The sequence below is a fragment of the Homarus americanus genome, unplaced genomic scaffold (assembly GCF_018991925.1).
Source record: "Homarus americanus isolate GMGI-L3 unplaced genomic scaffold, GMGI_Hamer_2.0 scaffold23832, whole genome shotgun sequence".
In the NCBI taxonomy this organism is placed as follows: Eukaryota; Metazoa; Arthropoda; class Malacostraca; order Decapoda; family Nephropidae; genus Homarus; species Homarus americanus.
Genome location: NW_024729136.1, coordinates 1 through 22,226, shown reverse-complemented (window position 1 = coordinate 22,226; position 22,226 = coordinate 1). Strand labels below are relative to the sequence as shown.

The 22,226-nt window shown below is 42.6% G+C and overlaps 1 protein-coding gene across 1 annotated transcript; it reads left to right on the top strand.

The window, feature by feature from the left end:
• Positions 1–1,540: 1,540 nt before the first annotated feature.
• On the top strand, positions 1,541–21,906 carry LOC121866342 (DNA-directed RNA polymerase subunit beta''-like; the record flags this gene model as incomplete). Its single annotated transcript, XM_042365960.1, has 4 exons — positions 1,541–1,628; positions 14,221–14,242; positions 20,213–21,052; positions 21,218–21,906. Coding segments are annotated over exons 1-4 (1,639 nt in total), but the record flags the coding sequence as incomplete, so codon positions are not given.
• Between the last annotated feature and the right edge of the window lie 320 nt (positions 21,907–22,226).

Below are 22,226 nucleotides of genomic sequence, written 5' to 3'. Positions count from 1 at the left end.
TAAATCAGACCAAAAGTTATTGATCAGATATAGTGGCCGGGTTACCTGGCATAAGTCTGCTTGTCAAGGGGTCCCAAGTGAGCAATAACTGAGGCAGCCACCATTAACACGCTCGCTCTCCTAAATCGTATTATTTTATGGGAAATCTTTGTCTCCTAGGATCTTGGCCAAAAACATTGGAAATTTCTTCATGCTGGGGGAAAGATTGGGGAGATTTCTTAATGCTGGGGAAAAAATTAGGGAGATTTCTTAATGCTGGGGAAAATTGGGAAGGCTTTTCGATGACGGGGAAATTATCGGGAGATGAAAATTTCGAGGGAAGTTGTAAATATATATGTGTGTGATCTCCGCTTCATTTATGGTGTGAGAGACAAATGCCGCTACAGGAAGAGGAGGAAGGGTAGGAATAACAGTTGAAGAAAGAGAAGAGCGGACATGTAGACTAATGCTTTGGGCACACACACACAAACACACACTGATCATAATTCCGTAATAACTTCAATATTGGCGTGGAGCGAGCTAGTCTGTGCCGTGGCCCTCTTCCCCACCACGAAGCCATTGGCAACGTTGCAACTCCGGGAGTAGAGAGCCCGGTGCTGGGGACGGAGGACGCAGGCGCTGGGGAACAAGAGAATGTCCGTTCCCAGCCTGCCTCGATCATTCGTACCTGGGGTTTCCGGGGAGGCAGACTCCCCTCCTACGGTCGATCTTTCCAGCAGGACTTTTCACCCTACCAACCTCCCTCTCGCTCACACACCTCCGGGTTACGTTCCGTCGAAATCGTGATTAAAAAAAAGTCATTAACTCCGGATTAAAATCAAGAGAAGGAATGCATCGCGTTAGTTAATTTCACCTAAACTGGAAATATAATATGAAGGCCAATAGTGAATGTGTTGTGAAATAGTGATGTAATTGGAACACTGTAATGTTGATGACGATTGTACAGTGAGAAGTGTGTCGCTGTTGATCTTGAAGCAAGTATTGATCTAGGTTAACGTGACCTAGTATAGCTGTACAGTACACCTGGTGTGTGTGTGTGTTTTATCAAAACACATAATGGTGTAAGGAAGAGAAAGGCTTCATTTACCTCTGTACAGTCACAAACCCGACCACACCTGTCACACCACCACACCTGTCACACTACTACACCTGTCACACCACACCTGTATGGTAACAGAACGACACACCTGTGGTAGATAAATTGAATTAAATTAAACCTAATTTGTGTTGTGTAATTAATAGTCTGACATCATTATATTAATTAGACGTCAGTGTACCTAAATGACATCAGTGTTGTAAAATGTTGAAGTTGGTGTACTCTAGAAGTGACATCAATGACGTCTTTATTCTAGAAAAATAACACATTTTGAGACTGATATCAAACTGGTGATGGTGATGTCATCAATTTCCTAAAATGACATCAATGTATTAAAATGTGATATCAATGTATTAAAGTGGCACCAATTTAGTGGAAAGTTACATCAATTTGGTAGAAAGTGACATCAGCTGTCTGTCTGTCTGTCTGTCACATCTACTCATCATGGCCGACTGGACCATAGCCTCGACCATGGCCCGTATCATTGCTGGCCTTATGATCGGGGCCATCTTCTTCATCGCCTCCATTCAAGGTAAGACCATAACAAGGCCATAACATGGCCATAACAGTACCATAACAGGGCCATAACTACCATAACAGCACCTTAACTACCATAACAGGACCATAACGGCACCATAACAATAGCATAACTACCTTAACAGCACCCTAACTACCATAACAGGACCATAACAGTATCACAACAGTACCATAACAGAACCAAAACAGTACCATAACATCACCACAACAGTACCATAACAGCACCATAACAGTACCATAACAGTATTATAACAGCACCATAACAGTACCATAACAGGACCATAACAGGACCATAGCAATACCATAGCAGTGCAATAATAGTTCCATAACAGCACCATAACAGCACAATAACAGTACAATAACAATACCATAACAGTCCTATAACAGCACCACAACGGTACCATAACATCACCACAACAGTACCAAAACAGCACCATAACAGCGCCATAAAAGTTACCATAACAGGACCATATCAGGACCATAACAGTACCCTAACAGCACCATAACAGTCGATAACAGCACAATAACAGTACCATAACAGTACCATAACAGCACCAGAACAGTACCATAACATCACCAACAGTACCATAACAGCAATCCATAACAGTACCATAACAGTACCAAAACAATGCCATATCAGCACCATAACAGTACCATAACAGTACCATAGCAACCATAACAGTACCATAATAGTACCATAACAGCATCATAACAGCACCATAACAGTACCAAACAGTACCATAACTACTATAACAGTACCATAACAGCACCATGACAGTACCATAACACCATATCAGTACCAATACAGTACCATAACAGCACCATCATAGTACCATAACTACCATAGCTACCATAACAGTACCATAACAGAACCACAACAGTACCATAACAGCACCAAAACAGTATCATAACAGCACCATAACAGTACCATAACAGTACCATAACAGCACCATAACAGCACCTAACAGTACCATAACTGCCATAACAGCATCCATAAGAGTACCATAACAGCACCATAACAGTACCATACCAGCACCATAACAGTATCATAACAGCATTATAACAGTACCATAACTACCATAACATCATACATAACAGTATCATGACAGCACCATACCAGTACCATAACAGCACAATAACAGTATCATAAGAGCACCATAACAGTCCCATAACAATACCATAACAGCACCATAACAGCACCTCTAACAGTACCATAACTACTATAAACACCATAACAGCACCATAACAGTACCATAACTACCAAAACAGCACCATAACGGTACCATAACAGTACCATAATTACCATAACTACCATTACAGCACCATAACAGCACCATAACAGGACCATAGCAGTACCATAACATCACCACAACAGTACCATAACAGCACCATAACAGTACCATAACAGTATTATAACAGCACCATAACAGTACCATAACAGACCATAACAGACCATAGCAATAATACAGCAGTGCAATAATAGTCCACAACAGCACCATAACAGCACAATAACAGTACAATAACAATACCATAACAGTCCTATAACAGCACCACAACAGTACCATAACATCACCACAACAGTACCAAAACAGCACCATAACAGCACCATAAAAGTACCATAACAGGACCATATCAGACCATAACAGTACCCTAACAGCACCATAACAGTCGATAACAGCACAATAACAGTACCATAACAGTACCATAACAGCACCAGAACAGTACCATAACATCACCACAACAGTACCATAACAGCACCATAACAGCACCATAACAGTACCATGACAGAACCATAACAGTACCATAACAGTACCAAAACAATGCCATATCAGCACCATAACAGGACCAACACTACCATAGCAGTAATAACAGTACCATAATAGTACCATTACAGCATCATAACAGCACCATAACAGTACCAAACAGTACCATAACTACTATAACAGTACCATAACAGCACCATGACAGTACCATAACACCATATCAGTACCAATACAGGTACCATAACAGCACCATCATAGTACCATAACTACCATAGCTACCATAACAGTACCGCAGAACCACAACAGTACCATAACAGCACCAAAACAGTTTCATAACAGCACCATAACTTTGCCATAACAGTACCGTACAGCACCATAACAGCACCTAACGGTACCATAACTACCATAACAGCATCCGCCAAAGGTGTGCCATAGCAGCACCCTAACTACCATAACAGGACAATAACAGTATCACAACAGTACCATAACAGAACCAAAACAGTACCATAACATCACCACAACAGTACCATAACAGCACCATAACAGTACCATAACAGTATTATAACAGCACCATAACAGTACCATAACAGTATTATAACAGCACCATAACAGTACCATAACAGGACCATAACAGGACCATAGCAATACCATAGCAGTGCAATAATAGTTCCATAACAGCACCATAACAGCACAATAACAGTACAATAACAATACCATAACAGTCCTATAACAGCACCACAACAGTACCATAACATCACCACAACAGTACCAAAACAGCACCATAACAGCGCCATAAAAGTACCATAACAGGACCATATCAGGACCATAACAGTACCCTAACAGCACTATAACAGTCGATAACAGCACAATAACAGTACCATAACAGTACCATAACAGCACCAGAACAGTACCATAACATCACCACAACAGTACCATAACAGCACCATAACAGTACCATAACAGTACCAAAACAATGCCATATCAGCACCATAACAGTACCATAACAGTACCATAGCAGTACCATAACAGTACCATAATAGTACCATAACAGCATCATAACAGCACCATAACAGTACCAAACAGTACCATAACTACTATAACAGTACCATAACAGCACCATGACAGTACCATAACACCATATCAGTACCAATACAGTACCATAACAGCACCATCATAGTACCATAACTACCATAGCTACCATAACAGTACCATAACAGAACCACAACAGTACCATAACAGCACCAAAACAGTATCATAACAGCACCATAACAGTACCATAACAGTACCATAACAGCACCATAACAGCACCCTAACAGTACCATAACTGCCATAACAGCATCCATAAGAGTACCATAACAACACCATAACAGTACCATACCAGCACCATAACAGTATCATAACAGCATTATAACAGTACCATAACTACCATAACATCATACATAACAGTATCATGACAGCACCATACCAGTACCATAACAGCACAATAACAGTATCATAAGAGCACCATAACAGTCCCATAACAATACCATAACAGCACCATAACAGCACCCTAACAGTACCATAACTACTATAACAACACCATAACAGCACCATAACAGTACCATAACTACCAAAACAGCACCATAACAGTACCATAACAGTACCATAATTACCATAACTACCATTACAGCACCATAACAGCACCATAACAGGACCATAGCAGTACCATAACAGCACCATAACAGAACCATAACTACCATAACAGTATCACAACAGCACCATGACAGCACCATAACTTACCATAACAGCACCATAACAGTACCATAACAGCACCAAAATTACCATAGCAGCACCATAACATACCATAACAGCACCATAACAGGACCAGAACAGTACCATAACTGCACCATAACAGCACCATAACAGTATCATAACAGTACCATAACAGCACCATGACAGAACCATAACTACTATAACAGTATCACAACAGCACCAAGCATGACAGCAATTCATAACTTCACCATAACAGCACCATAACAGTACCATAACAGCACCATAACTACCATAGCAGCACCATAACATACCATAACAGCACCATAACAGTACCATAACAGTACCATAACAGCACCATAACAGCACCATAACAGTACCATAACAGTACCATAACAGCACCATAACAGGACCATAACAGTCCCATAACAATACCATAATGGCACCATGACAGTACTATAACTACCGTAATTGTACCATAAGAATACCATAACAGCACCATAACAGCACCATAACTACCATAGCAGCACCATAACATACCATAACAGCACCATAACAGTACCATAACAGCACCATAACTACCATAGCAGCACCATATCATAACGTGACAGCACCATAACAGCGTCTTAACAGCACCATAACAGTACCATAACAGTACCACCAGAACCACAACAGCATCATAACAGCACCATAACAGCACCATAACAGCAGCATAACAGCACCATAACAGAATCATAACAGCACCATCACAGTACTATAACAGTACCATAACTACCAAAACAGCACCATAACAGTTCCATAGGAGCACCATTACAGTGCCATAACAGCACCATAACAGTCCCTTAACAGTACCATAATACCATAACTACCATTACAGCACCATAACAGCATCCTAACAGTAACATAACAGCACCATAACACTACCATAACGGTGCCATAACAGCACCATAACTACTATGCCCACCATAACTACCATAACAGTAATATAACAGTATCATAACAGCAGCATAACAGCAGCATAACAGCACCATAACATTACCATAACACCACCATAACAGTGCCATAACAGTACCATAACAGTACCATAACAGCATCTTAACAGAACCATAACAGCACCATAAAAGCATCATAACACCACCCTAACAGTACCATAACAGCACCATAACACTACCATAACAGCACCATAACAGCACCATAACAGTACCATAACAGTACCATAACAGTATCTTAACAGTACCATAACAGTACCATAACAGTATCTTAACAGTACAATAGCAGTACCATAACAGCATCATAACAGCACCACAACAGTACCATAACACTACCATAACAGCACCATAGCAGAATCATAACAGCATCGTAACAGCACCATAACAGTACCATAACTACCAAAACAGCACCATAACAGTATCATAAGAGCACCATTACAGTGCCATAACAGCACCATAGCAGTCCCATAACAGTACCATAATTACCATAACTACCATTACAGCACCATAACAGCACCATAACAGTACAATAACATGACCATAATTGTACCATAACTACCATAACAGCAGTTTAACAGTACCATAACACTACCAAAGCAGTACCATAACAGCATCACAGGAGCACCATAACAGTACCATAGCAGTACCATAACAGGATCATAACAGCATCATAACAGCACCATAACAGTACTATAACAGTACCATAACAGTACTATAAGAGCACCATTACAGTGTAATAACCGCACCATAACAGTCCCTTATCAATACCATAATTACCATAACTACCATTACACTACCATAACAGCACCATAATAGCACCGTAACAGTACTATAACATCACCACAACAGTATCATAACAGCACCATAACATTACTATAACAGTACCTTAACTGCCAAAACAGCACCATAACAGTACCATAAGAGCTCCACTACAGTGCCATAACAGCACCATAACAGTCCCTTAACAGTACCATAACAGCACCATAGCTACCATTACAGCAAAATAAAAGCACCATAACAGCACCCTAACAGTACCATAACAGCACCATAACAGTACCATAACAGTACCATAATAGCACCATAGCTACCATAACAGTACCATAACAGCACCATAGCAGCACCATAACAGTGTCTTAACAGCACCATAACAGCACCAGAACAGGACCATAACAGTACCATAAAAGTACCATAAAAATATCCATAACAGTACCACAACAGCACCATAACAGCACCGTAACTAACATAACAGTACCAGAACAGCACCATAACAGCACCGTAACTACCATAGCAACACCATAACAGCACCATAAATACTATGCCCACTATACCTACCATAACAGTAATATAACAATATCATAACAGTACTATAATACCACCATAACAGTACCATAACAGTACCATAACAGCACCATAATAGGACCATAACACTACTTTAACAGCACCATAACAGGACCATAACTGCACCATAACAGTACTATAACAGTACCATAACAGCACCATAACAGTACCATAACAGCACCATAACATCACCATAAAAGTACCATAACAGTACAATAACACTACCTTAACAGCACCATAACAGGACCATAACAGCACCCTAACAGGACCATAATAGTACCATAACAGCACCATAACAGTACCATAACAGCACCATAACAGTATCATAAAAGTACCATAACAGCACCATAATAGGACCATAACAGCCTCATAACAGAGCCATAACTACAATAACTACCATAACAATACCATAACACTACCATAACAGTACCATAACAGCACCATAATAGCACCATAACAGCACCATAACAGAACCATAATAGTACCATGACAGCGCAATAACAGCACCACAACAGCACCATAACAGTATCATAACCGCACCATAACAGTACCATAATAGTACCATGACTACAATGCCCATGATAGTACTACAGCACCATAGCAGAACCATAAAAGTACCATATCTACCATAACTTTACCATAAAAGCATCATAACAGCACCATAACAGTACCATAACTACCATAGCAGCACCATACACCATATCAGTACCAATACAGTACCATAACAGCACCATAACAGCACCATAAGAGGACCATAACAACACTATAACAGCACCATAACAATACCATAACTACCATAACTACCATAACAGTACCATAACAACACCATAACAGTACCATAACAGCACCATAACAGTACCATAACAGCACCATAACTACCATAACAGTACCATAACACCATATCAGTACCAATACAGTACCATAACAGTACCTTAACAGCACCATAACAGAACCCTAACAGCACCATAACAGCACCATAACAGTACCATAACAGGACAATAACAGTTCCATAACAGGACCATAACAGTACCACAACAGGACCATAACAGTACCATAACTACTGATCTGGCTGGTTAATTCAAAGTTAACTAGGCTGGTACACATATATTATATTGGGCTTTAGTAACGAAACCCAATTGAAGTTTCTTGTTTTATTAAAAAGTATTATTTGTATAATTCCTGAGTGTAGATCAACCGTAAGTTCTAGTATTTATGAGTGTGATGAGAAAGGACGGCGTCTATGTAAATAGACGTGAATTAACGTCTGTTCGATGTAAGTTTGGGAGTGAGACTCTGAATAGTGACCCATCGAGGGAGAACTGAATAGACGCGTCGTCCTCCCTCGAGGGAAGACGGAGCCATCCACTGCGGCTCTCAAATAACGTCTTCCTGTAGTCAAGGATATCAAACTACTGCCCGCTTTAGGTGGCCAGGAGCCAGCTACTTTATACCTTTACTCAGCATAGTATGATGCAGCTTCCCGTGGGCACACCTTATCAAGTGCACCTCATAGCCAGTGGAAAGTTACAGGGGATGAATCAGTATATAAATCAAATGTAATTAACCCATGTATATAATTCTTATGTTTATGAAACATGGGCCATTACACTACCATAACTACCATAACAGCACCGTAACTACCATAACAGCATCATAGCTACCATAACAGCACAATATCTATCATAACAGCACCATAACTACCATAATAGCACCATAAGCACCATAACTACCATAACAGTACCATAACTACCATAACAGCACCATAACTACCATAACAGCACTATAACTACCATAACAGCACCGTAATTACCATAACAGCACCATAACTACCATAACAGTACCATTACAGTACCATAACAGCACCATAACCGCAGCATAACTACCATAACAGCACCATAACAGGACCATAACTACCATATCTACCAAAACAGAACCATAACAGTACCATAACAGCACCATAACAGTACCATAACAGTACCCTAACACTACCATAGCAGCATTATAACAGCACCATAACTACCATAACAGCACCATAACTATCATAATAGCAGCATAACAGTACATAACAGCACCATAACTACCATAACAGCACCACAACTATCATAATAGTACCATAACAGTACATAACAGCACCATAATTACCTTAACAGTACCATAACTACTATAACAGTATCACAACAGCACCATAACTATCATAATAGTACCATAACAGTAGATAACAGCACCATAACTACCATAACAGAACCATAACTATCATAACTACCATAACAGTACCACAACAGCACCATAACTCTCATAATAGTACCATAACAGTACATAACAGCACCAAAACTACCATAACAGCGCCATAACTATCATAATAGTACCATAACAGTACATAACAGCACCATAACTACCATAACAGCACCATAACTATCATAGTAGTATCATAACAGTACATAACAGCACCATAACTATTATAATAGTACCATAGCTAACATAGTAGTATCATAACAGTACATAACAGCACCATAACTATTATAATAGTACCATAGCAGTACATAAAAGCATCATAATAATAAATATAATAATAATAATTAACGGTTTATTGAAAAGGTTCTGCAGCCCGAAGGTTGAAAATACACATTCGACATAAATGACTTATTACATACATTGGTGGTTTAACAAAAGCCTTCATTAGAGAAAGGTGAAGGAACATACAGTGAACATACAGATTAATGTTTACAGCGGAGGTCACATACATCTTGTGCGCTGAGATGTTGAACAGCAGACACGTAGTGTAGTAACTCCCTCACAGATGGCGTTATGAGGGGCATCACAGGTGGTGTTATGAGGGGCTTGACGTGGTGTAGTAATTCCCTCACAGATGGTGTTATGAGGGGCCTGATGATGTAATTCCCTCACAGATGGTGTATGAGGGACCTGATGATGTAGTAATTCCCTCACAGATGGTGTTATGAGGGGCCTGATGTGGTGTAGTAAATCTCTCACAGATGGTGTATGAGGGGCCTGATATGGTGTAATAATTCCTTCACAGCTGGTGTTATGAGGAACCTCACATGATGCAGTAGCAACTCATTCACTACGTGGTGTAGCATCATGGGGACACCACGTGGTTTGTTGTCACAGGATCTCTCACTGAAGAGAGTGAGGTGTGGTCCCAGGCCTCCCCATCGTGGAGTCTCAGGGGAATTATCACTGAGTACCTGGGACCTCACTGTGTGAAGGTTAGCTTGGGTAAGACTCAACTGTGGCTGCCGAGTTGTTTTTCACTGACTTAAGCACTGTTCACCACTATTCAACACTGGTTCCATTCCTTTCCCAAATGAAATAGTAACTTCTGGCGAGAACTTGTTGATATTCCATTGGGGAGGATGGGTTCAGGGAGGGAGTTGGTATGGGCCAACATAACAGTTGACGCAGCTGCTGCTAGAGCAGCGCCAGGTGCGTCTTGGCCCGTCTTGACCCGTCGGTACCATAACTACAGTAATAGCATCATAAAAGTACCATAACAGCACCTTAACAGTACCATAACTTCGCTATAACTGCACCATAACAGTACAATAACCATACCATAACAGTACCATGACAGCACCATTAAGGGGTCAGAATATTCGACAGGGAAATAAAATGGATAGCGCACATGTTTATTATTATAGTTTGTGCAGATACATTTCTTGCGCTGTGATTGGTGGATAACCACAAGGGTTAGTTAGGCTTTTGCTCCCCTGCCATGTAGACTACTACTCCATTCCTTCCCCCAATAGCCACACCTTCGCCACCATTTTATTACCTTACTATTAAGTATCCCAATACATAAGTAGCTACCCTAGCTGTGTTGAGCCGCAGATCTATGCAGCATTCAGTGACTGTAGCCTCATAGTCAGTATCTGCAACTGTTGTCGGTTTTGGGGTCGAAGCGCTTGTTCCCCTGAGGCAGAGCAAAGCCGACCGAATGAGAGAGGACAGTCAACATCTCATCCAGGCTGTAACATAACTTCTGGGCTGCTGCTTCTGTTCGGAGATCACCTCCGCGAGTCTGGCGTAGAAACATCTTGCACTTGGTCCCATCCCACCAGAGGTTGTGAACACCAGAGGAGTGAAGCTGCCTTGGTCAACGTTTTGAATTCTCTCCCCATATGCCCTTATCTTGTCGTTCTCGTTCCTCCTGTGTGCAGCATCAAGAGCTAAGTTACGGTGACATGCGGCCATGGGATCAAAAATCCTGATGTTGAAGAAGGCTCGCTGTCCCCGCGTCCAGAATCCTCGAGCACTGACGTCAACACGGGCTTCGTTGGATGTGTTTGAAATCCTGTGTTGGAAGATCTCACCGTCCAATGGAAGGAGGGTCGGTTCTACCCTGACATCACGGCAGATTTCCTTCAACATATTTGCTGTGAGATCCCTTACTTCGTCATACCTCATGCATATGAAGCCCCCCTTCTTGCACACCATGGCGTGATCGACGTCATAGGAAGAGCCACACACGCATTGGGAGGGCAAACCTTCTACTGAACTACCGTACCTTAGAGCATTGGCATCTGTAAATTCTTGTTTATTGAGACTGAAACCATTTGCACTTATCGGTAACGTAGTTAACCAGTTCGAGGCGACAACCTCCTGCACTATAGCTACTTTTTTTTCAAATTCTCTGGTACTTGCAGCAACAGTTGCTGCAACTTATCACTTTAGCTGTGCTGTCGTTCTGTCGTAATGGACCTTCGAATCTTGTTTACTTCACTGGTATCCACCTCCCCTGTTGCGTTCTGAGCTATTATGTGGTCCGTGAGGGCTGCCGTGAGCTTAACTGAGTTTTGATGTTCGGTGGCAGCAAACTCCTCTGGATTGGCCAATCCCATTCCTCCCAGTCTCGGTGGTAGTGCAAGGAGTGATCTTTCTGTTGGGGTTAAGTGAAGGTGTTTCACTAATTTGGGAATGAAATTGACGCTAATAGCTTCTTCCAGAGGGTGGAGGAGAGGTCCGATATCAGGGATAGTGCGCATCAGGTAGTTCCAGCGATGCTTGACTCCATGGGTGAATGCCACAAAAGCAGCATGTGGCTCTGTGTTAGCAATCTCAGACAGAGCTTGGATTTCCCTAACCCACTCATTCACCTTTCCCGTTACGTACTCGGTCTTGAAGTCCGTCGTGCCGATTACTGCGCCCAGGTGTCTTTGGCCATCCTTTGTTATTTTGACCTCACTTCCACCGAACACCTCCAATGCCCGTTCATAATGTTCTGGCTTCACAATGAGGAAGGACTTGCTGGTGTTTGGGTGGTACCCTATTTGTGGGCCTCGCGATGTTACCAGGTCCCACCACTTTTTGATGTCCTCCACTTTTCCTGCTCCTGTAAGGTCATCAGCATATGCCACTTGCTTCACCTCAGTTGTTTCAAATTTCATTGTGTGTTGGAGCACGGATAGACCTATTGCATACATTGCCATTGCAACAGGGTCCCCCTGCATTGTTCCCTCGGTTGACTGTATGATGGTATCACCTCTTAGAGCCTTGTTGTTTACTATATAGAGATCTGATGGATTTCTGTAGGAGTTTTCAACATACATTGCAAAGCTTGGACACTTGATCTTGATGTTGTGCAGTGCGGCCTTGCGGTTAAGTTTGTTGAACGCGTTTGAAGCGTCCACCAGGAGAACGGTTATTATTATTATTATTATTATTATTATTATTATTATTATTATTATTATTATTATTATTATTATTATTATTATTATTATTATTATTATTATTATTATTATTATTATTATTATTTTTATTATGATTATTATTATTATTGTTATTACGTTTTCGCCCCCCGGGCCCTGATGTGGGTCGATGACCTGTGTCCGGGTGGGCTAATACCCGTAAAAAAAAAAGAAAAAAAAATTGTGCTCCTTGCGATGTTATCAGGTCCCACCGCTTTTTGATGTCCTCCACTTTTCCTGCTCCTGTAAGGTCATCAGCGTATGCCACTTGTTTGACCTCAGTTGTTTCAAATTTTATTGTGTGTTGGAGCACGAATAGGCCTATTGTGTACATTGCCATTGCAACAGGGTCCCCCTGCGTTGTTCCCTCGGTTGACTGTATGATGGTATCACTTCTTAGAGCCTTGTTGTTTACTATATAGAGGTCTGATGGATACCTAAGGAGTTTTCAACATACATTGCAAAGCTTGGACACTTGATCTTGATGTTGTGCAGTGCGGCCTTGCGGTTAAGTATGTTGAATGCGTTTGAAGCGTCAACCAGGAGAACGGCCTCACAATCACGCTGCTCAAATATCGTTCTCATGTCATGAATGGCAGCTTCCCCTCCTGTCTGGTGGCCAGCACAAACTTGCAGGTTCCCTGCTGCTGTCCTGACATCATCCTTTACCACCTCCATTATGCATTTTCCGATGATCCGCCTCATCACTTCCCCCACCCCTATAGGCCTACATCCTGGATTCTTATTCAGGGGTATAAGGCGGCAGGCCATCAGAGCATGGAGGTGATGGCAGCACGAGGATGCCAGCTTTCTTGCAAGGACGGCAATGGCAGTGCAGAGATAAATTGCTACGGGGCCAAACCTGATAGGCCGGCTCCTCCTCGAGTCTTCAGTGCCTTTTTCCACACCATCTCTCCTGTTATTTTTCGAGCAGGACAGCATTTGGTGGGATATAGTCACCCTGGAACCCGATGCCTTCATCTTCACTTGCAGGGGGATGTTTTTCATTCAGTTGTTTTAATGTTCTCTCTGTTTATTGGCAGAATCCCACCGGAGGTTTCCTCTGTGAGAGATCTTACCGCCAGAAACACCTTTTCCACACCCATTTTGTTTCCAAACTTTCTTGCAACGTCATCGGTGTTTTGCTTTTCGTCACCTGTAAATTTTAGTCTCTCCTGCAGTGTTCTTGCTTCACATAGAAGATCCTCAAGGGCCCCATTCTGCCACATTGTCAGTCTTCTCTTCATTGCTGCCGCATTTTCTTTGTGCTTAGTCTTTGTGTGTGTCCTCTGACAAAATAGATGTGGTATTATTGCCAGTATTTGAAGAGCTAAAGGGGGGAGGAAGCAGTCCTGAGTGTAATCAGTTCTGAGGCGAATCATCTCCTGAATCATTTGTTTGGTGGCCGCACACTTGGGTGGTTCAAATATGTTAGCTGGCGACCACCTGACAATTTCTGAGTAAGTTTTTTTAACCCATATGTCTGTATTTTCCATCGACATGCCATTCCACTGTGGTGGCTGTCTTTCATTCACCTCGTGGACATCTGCTACTATTGGAGCAGCCTTTATTAGTACTACATTCTCAGGATGAGTAGACTCACTGCTATCATTTAGGATATCATCGGGCGGTTGGGTCCCGGCGATATCCACTGTGGCCTCCTGTTTCGGCTCCCTGCCTTGTGGGTTCCGACAAATGTTTCCCTTTCTGCAATCCACACATGGTCGGTTGTTTCTAGCACATTTATAGCTAGTGCAGTTTTGGTACTGGCTAGCACAGACGCAGCAATGTCTGTTACCCGGCATAGTGTTCCGCACCTTGGGCTGCAGTTATATCTGCATCCGACATCTGCTTTGGTCCAAAACAGAAGAGGAAACTATTTCTTATGAGTAAAGGACAGAGAGGTGACAGGCTGGACTGCTGTGTCCGGGTAGTAGGGGCATACATGCTCGCGTGGATGTGTAGGCCACCCCCCCCTGTGGGCGACAATCCAATATCAGACTGATAAACTGGGAGCAAGAATTGTCACACCTAACACTTGTTTATATATCCTTGGCAGACATAACCACTATTTCTATGGTCGTACTGATGTAATATTAGTTTTATATACTCACTTAGATGGCTGACACCCCATGAAGTGACCGTTACTTGGGGGTGGGGCTGTGGGGTACGCTTAGTTTTGGGCTCACACTCAGGATGGGATGGAGAAAGGAAACTCACAATGTGCTCTCTGTATACATGTTGTATTGGATGTACAATGCAGCTTGGTGCTGGGAAGTGGCAGCGTGGTTACAAGCGTGATGTAGAGAGAGCTGGTTGGTGAGGGTGCTCTGAGGAGGACAGCTTGTGGGTCGCCATGCTCGCCGGCGGGAGCGAGGGCCGGCAGGCAGCGGCGGAGGAGGTGGTGTAGCTTGCTGCGGCTGTAGCTAGAAGAAGAGAGTGGTCACCACGAGGTCAGGTCTTAAATAGCGGAGGTAGGCGTGGCTTAGTAGTTGACCTCCATCTTGTAAGGCGGCGCTGGTTGACCCAGACCACGAGGCATACACTGGGGAATTCGCGGGGTCGGCTACCCAGCGACAAACAGCGTTTGTAGGGGAGAAATCCACTACAGGGCGACCACAAGCGTTGAGCACTTGGCCCCATAAGGGCGAGAGTCTCGATGCCACCCCTGCCAAAGTAGGCCTATCGACACTGGCACTGGCACCTGGCACCTGCAGTAGCCGTCCATCCAAATACTCACAGACTCGCTTGGTGATCGCCGGTGAACACACGGAATATTTGCGATTAATGCCGTAAGGGATGAGAAGAACCTTCAGTGACGATGTTTACTGTAGGGTGATATCCGATATTCACCGACAAACTGTGAAATTCCTGCTCCCACACACCGTGTATGTCCCCACCAATAACGCTTTAGATCAGGGAGGACACACAACGACACCCACGCCGCGCTGGCCCACTAACTACTACTACTACTACTACTACTACTACTACTACTACTTTTTTTTTTTTTTTTTTTTTTTTTTTTTTTTTTTTAATGACTCATGCCTCTATGTACACCTTCATATAATTGTTTGTAATATTAAATATCCTAATACATAAGAAACTATCCTATCTGTGTTAAATTAGTTGAGCCGCAGATCCATGCGGCATTCAGTGACTGTAGCCTCATAGTCGATATCTGCAGCAGTTGTCGGAGTAGGGGCAGAAGCTCTCGTTCCCCTGAGGCAGAGCAAAGCCGACCGAAGGAGAGAGAAGGACAGTCGACATCTCATCCAGGCTGTGACACAACTTCTGGGCTGCTGCTTCTGTTCGGAGATCAGCTCCGCGAGTCTGGCGTAGAAACATCTTGCACTTGGGCCCATCCCACCAGAGGTTGTGAACACTAGAGGAGTGAAGCTGCCTTGATCAACATTTTGAATTCTCTCCCCATATGCCCTTCTCTTGTCGTTCTCGTTCCTCCTATGCGCAGCATCGAGAGCTAGGTTACAGTGACAAACGGCCATGGGATCAAAAATCCTGATGTCGAAGAAAGCTCGCTGTCCCCGCGTCCAGAATCCTCGAGCACTGACGTCCACACGGGCTTCATTAGATGTGTTTGAAGTCCTGTGTTGGAAGATCTCGCCATCCAGTGGAAGGAGGGTCGGTTCTACCACCATGACGTCGGCGAATTTCCTTCAACATATTTGCTGTGAGATCCCTTTTCGTCATGCCTCATACATATTTCCTGCACAGCATGACAGTCACTTATCTTCCCCGCATTGGAGCAGCTATCTTGGCTGTAGAAACCGTGTTTAAGGCTGAAACCATTTGCCCTTATCGGTAACGTAGTTAGCCAGTTCGAGGCGCCCACCTCCTGTGCTATAGCTACTTTTTTTGTCAAATTTTCTGGAACCAGCAGCAATAGTTGCTGCAACATGTCATTTTGGCAGTTCTGCCGATCTGTTGTAATGGACCTACGGATCTTATTAACTTCGCTGGTGTCCACTTCCCCTGTTGCATTCTGGGCGATTATGTGGTCAGTGAGGGCTGCCGTGAGCTTAAGTGAATTTTGATGTTCAGAGTCAGCAATCTCCTCTGGATTAGTTAGTCCCATCCCTCCCAGTCTTGGTGGAAGTGCAAGAAGTGTTCTTTCTGCTCGGGTTAAGTCAGGGTGTTTCACTAGTTTGGGAATGAACTTGACCCTGATTGCTTCTTCCAAAGGGTGGAGGAGGGGTCCGATCTCAGGGATGGTACGCATCCGGTAGTTCCAACGATGCTTGACTCCATGGGTGAATGCTGCAAAGGCCGCATGTGGCTCTGTGTTAGCGATCTCCGATAGAGCTTGGATTTCGCTAACCCACTCATTCACCTTTCCCGATACGTACTGGGTCTTGAAGTCCGTAGTGCCAATTACTGCGCCTAGATGTCTTTGGCCGTCCTTAGTTATTTTGACCTCACTTTCGCCGAAAACCTCCAAAGCCCGATCATAATGATCTGGCTTCACGATGAGGAAGGATTTGCTGGCGTTTGGGTGGTACCCTATTTGTGGACCTCCCGATGTTACCAGATCCCACCACTTTTTGATGTCCTCCACTTTTCCTGCTCCTGTGAGGTCATCAGCATATGCCACTTGTTTGACCCCAGTTGTTTCAAACTTTATTTCTTGTTGGAGCACTGATAGGCCTATTGCATACATTGCCATTGCAACGGGGTCCCCCTGTGTTGTTCCCTCAGTCGACTGTAGGATGGTATAACCTCGTAGAGCCTTGTTGTTTACTATGTAGAGGTCTGATGGATTCCTATACGAATTTTCAACATACATCGCAAAGCTAGGACACTTGATCTTGATGTTGTGCAGTGCAGCCTTGCGGTTAAGTATGTTGAATGCGTTTGAAGCATCCACCAGGAGAACAGCCTCACAATCACGCTGCTCGAATATCAATCTCATGGCGTGAATGGCCGCCTCCCCACCAGCCTGGTGGCCAGCACACACTTGTAGGTTCCCTGCTGCTGCCCTGACATCGTCCTTTACCACCTCCATTATGCACTTTCCGATAATCCGCCTCAGCACTTCCCCCACCCCTATGGGTCTACATCCTGGTTTCTTTTCCAGAGGAATAAGGCGGCAGGCCGTCAGGGCCTGGAGATGATGGCAGCAAGAGGATGCAAGCTTTCTTGCAAGGGCGGCAATGGCAGTGCAGAGATCGCTTGCTACAGGGCCAAACTTGTTAGTGCTGAGGATGACTCTCCAACCGTTTGCATCCAGACCTGAGGGGCCGGCTCCTCCACGAGTCTTCAGTGCCTTTTTCCACACCATCTCTCCTGTTATTTTCTCGAACAGGACAGCATTTGGTGGGATATAGGCACCCTGGAGCCTGATGCCTTCATCTTCACTTGCAGGGGGATGTTTCTCTTTCAGTAGTTGTAAAGTCGCTCTGTTTATTGGCATCAACCCACCGGAAGATGCCTGAGTGAGAGATCTTACCGCGAGAGACACTTTTCCCACACGCATTTTGTTTCCAAATTTTCTTGCCACGTCATCGGTGTTTTGCTTTCCGTCACCCATAGATTTTAGTCTCTCCTGCAGTGTTCTTGCTTCACATAGGAGATCATCTAGGGCCCCAGTCCGCCACATTGTCGATCTTCTCTTCATTGCTACCACATTTTCTTTGTGCTTAGCCTTTGTGTGTGTCCTCTGACAAAATAGATGTGGTATTATTGCCAGTATTTGAAGAGCTAGGGGGGCGAGGAAGCGGTCCTGAGTGTAATCGGTCATGAAGAAAGTCATCTCCCGAATCATTTCTTTGGTGGCCGCACACTTGGGTGGTTCAAATAAGTTAGCGGGCGACCACTTGACAATTTCTGAGTAGGTTTCTTTGACCCATACGCCTGCATTTTCCATCGACATGCCTTTCCACTGAGGCGGCAGTCTCTCATTCTCCACCTGGACACCTGCTACTGAGGGAGCAGCATTTATTAGTACTACATTTTCGGGTTGAGTAGACTCACTGCTATCATTTGGGATATCATCGGGTGGTTGGGTCCCGGCGATATCCACTGTGGCCGCCTGTGTCGGCTCCCTGCCACGTGGGTTCCGACACTGGTCTAGCTTCCTGCAATCCACACATGATCGATTGTTTCTCGCACAAAAACAATTTGTGCAGTTTTGGTTCGGGCTAGCACAGACGCAGCAAAGACTGTTGCAAACATAATGCTGCACCTCCGGCCTCTGTGGGCCCATGGTTGAAAACTAGATCTTGACTGGGGTGGCACCGTCCGTGTAATAATAAGGGCATACGCGCGTGTGTGGTTGTGTCGGGCACCCCCCATGTGGGCGATAATCCACACATGAGAATAATCCACTGGGAGCAAGAATTGTCACACCTAACACTTGATTATGTCACTTTGGTAGAGATAGCCACCGTTTCTATGGTCTCGCTGATGTAACATTAGTTATATATACTCACTGGGTCAGCCGACACTACATGGAATGGCCGTTACTTGAGGCACTCGGCCCCATAGGGGCGAGAGTCGCGATGCCACACCTGCTAGGGTAGGCCTATCGACACACTGGCACTGACACTTGGCAACTCCAGCCACCCACCATTCAAACACTCACAGGCTTACTACTACTACTACCAAAACTACTACTAATACTACTACTACTACTATCACCACCACCACTACCACCACCACCACCACTACCACCACCACCACCAGTTCAGTCTCCGCAGAACTAAAACAATACTCGTAAAATATATATTTTTTTAATTCATCAACAACGAATTCTTATGAAGACTTTTCTCAGTACAAAATAAATGTTTTATATATATTTATTTTTGAGATAAATTCCCAACTTTTTTTCCTTAGAATAAATTTTGTTTGAAACATAAATAATAATAATGTTTTTCATGGAACTGTTTCAACAAGTGATTTTTTTAATAAATTTTTGTTCTCTGGGAACTATTATAAAGTGTTTTCTAGGAAGTATTAGAATGTGTTTGCTGGGAAGTATTATAATGTGTTCTCTGGGAAGTATTATAATGTGTTCGCTAGGAAGTATTATAATGTGTTCGCTGGGAAGTATAATAATGTGTTCGCTGGGAAGTATTATAATGTGTTCGCTGAGAAGTATTATAATGTGTTTGCTGAGAAGTATTATAATGTGATCGCTGGGAAGTATTATAATGTGTTCGCTGGGAAGAATTATAATGTGTTCGCTAGGAAGTATTATAATGTGTTCGCTGGGAAGAATTATAATGTGTTCGCTAGGAAGTATTATAATGTGTTCGCTGGGAAGTATTATAATGTGTTCTCTGGGAAGTATTATAATTTTTTCGCTGGGAAGTATTATAATGTGTTCGCTGGGAAGTATTATGTGTTCGCTGGGAAGTATTACAATGTGTTTGCTGAGAAGTATTATATTGTGTTTGTTGGGAAGTATTATAATGTGTTCGCTGGTAAGTATTATAATGTGTTCGCTGAGAAGTATTATAATGTGTTCGCTGAGAAGTATTATAATGTGATCTCTGGGGAGTATTATAATGTATTCGCTGAGAAGTATTATAATATGTTCGCTGAGAAGTATTATAATGTGATCGCTGGGAAGTATTATAATGTGTTCGCTGAGAAGTATTATAATGTGTTCGCTGGGAAGTATTATAATGTGATCGCTGGGAAGTATTATAATGTGTTCGCTGGGAAGTATTATAATGTGTTCGCTGAGAAGTATTATAATGTGTTCACTAGGAAGTATTATAATGTGTTCGCTGAGAAGTATTATAATGTGTTCGCTGGGAAGTATTATAATGTGTTCGCTAGGAAGTATTATAATGTGTTTGCTGAGAAGTATTATAATGTGTTCGCTGAGAAGTATTATAATGTGATCGCTGGGAAGTATTATAATATGTTCGCTTAGAAGTATTATAATGTGTTCGCTAGGGAGTATTATAATGTGTTCGCTGAGAAGTAATATAATGTGTTCGTTGAGAAGTATTATAATGTATTCGCTGAAAAGTATTTTAATGTGTTCGCTGGGAAGTATTATAATGTGTTCGCTAGGAAGTATTATAATGTGTTCACTGAGAAGTATTATAATGTGTTCGCTGAGAAGTATTATAATGTGTTCGCTGAGAAGTATTATAATGTGATCGATGGGAAATATTATAATGTGTTCGCTGGGAAGTATTATAACGTGTTCGCAAGGAAGTATTATAATGTGTTTGCTGAGAAGTATTATAATGTGATCGCTGGGAAGTATTATAATGTGTTCGCTGGGAAGTATTATAATGTGTTCACTAGGAAGTATTATAATGTGTTCGCTGGGAAGTATTATAATGTGTTCGCTGAGAAGTATTATAATGTGATCGCTGGGAAGTATTATAATGTGTTCGCTGAGAAGTATTATAATGTGTTTGCTGAGAAGTATTATAATTTGATCGCTGGGAAGTATTATAATGTGTTTGCTGGGAAGTATTATGTGTTTGCTGAGAAGTATTATAATGTGTTTGCTGAGAAGTATTATAATTTGATCGCTGGGAAGTATTATAATGTGTTCGCTGGGAAGTATTATGTGTTTGCTGAGAAGTATTATATTGTGTTCGCTGGGAAGTATTATAATGTGTTCGCTGGTAAGTATTATAATGTGTTCGCTGGTAAGTATTATAATGTGTTCTCTGGGAAGTATTACAATGTGTTTGCTGAGAAGTATTATATTGTGTTCGCTGGGAAGTATTATAATGTGTTCGCTGGTAAGTATTATAATGTGTTCTCTGGGATGTATTATAATGTGCTCGCTGGGAAGTATTATAATTATGTTCGCTGGGAAGTATTATAATGTATTCGCTGGGAAGTATTATAATGTGTTTGCTGGGAAGTATTATAATGTATTTGCTGAGAAGTATTATAATGTGATCGCCGGGAAGTATTACAATACAATAACTTAACCCCTTGAGTACGATGACTTAACCTCTTCAGTACGATGACTTAAACCCTGGAGAATGATGAATTTAACCCCTGAGTTTGATGACTTAACCTCGTTAGTACGATGACTTAACCCCTTGAGTATGAT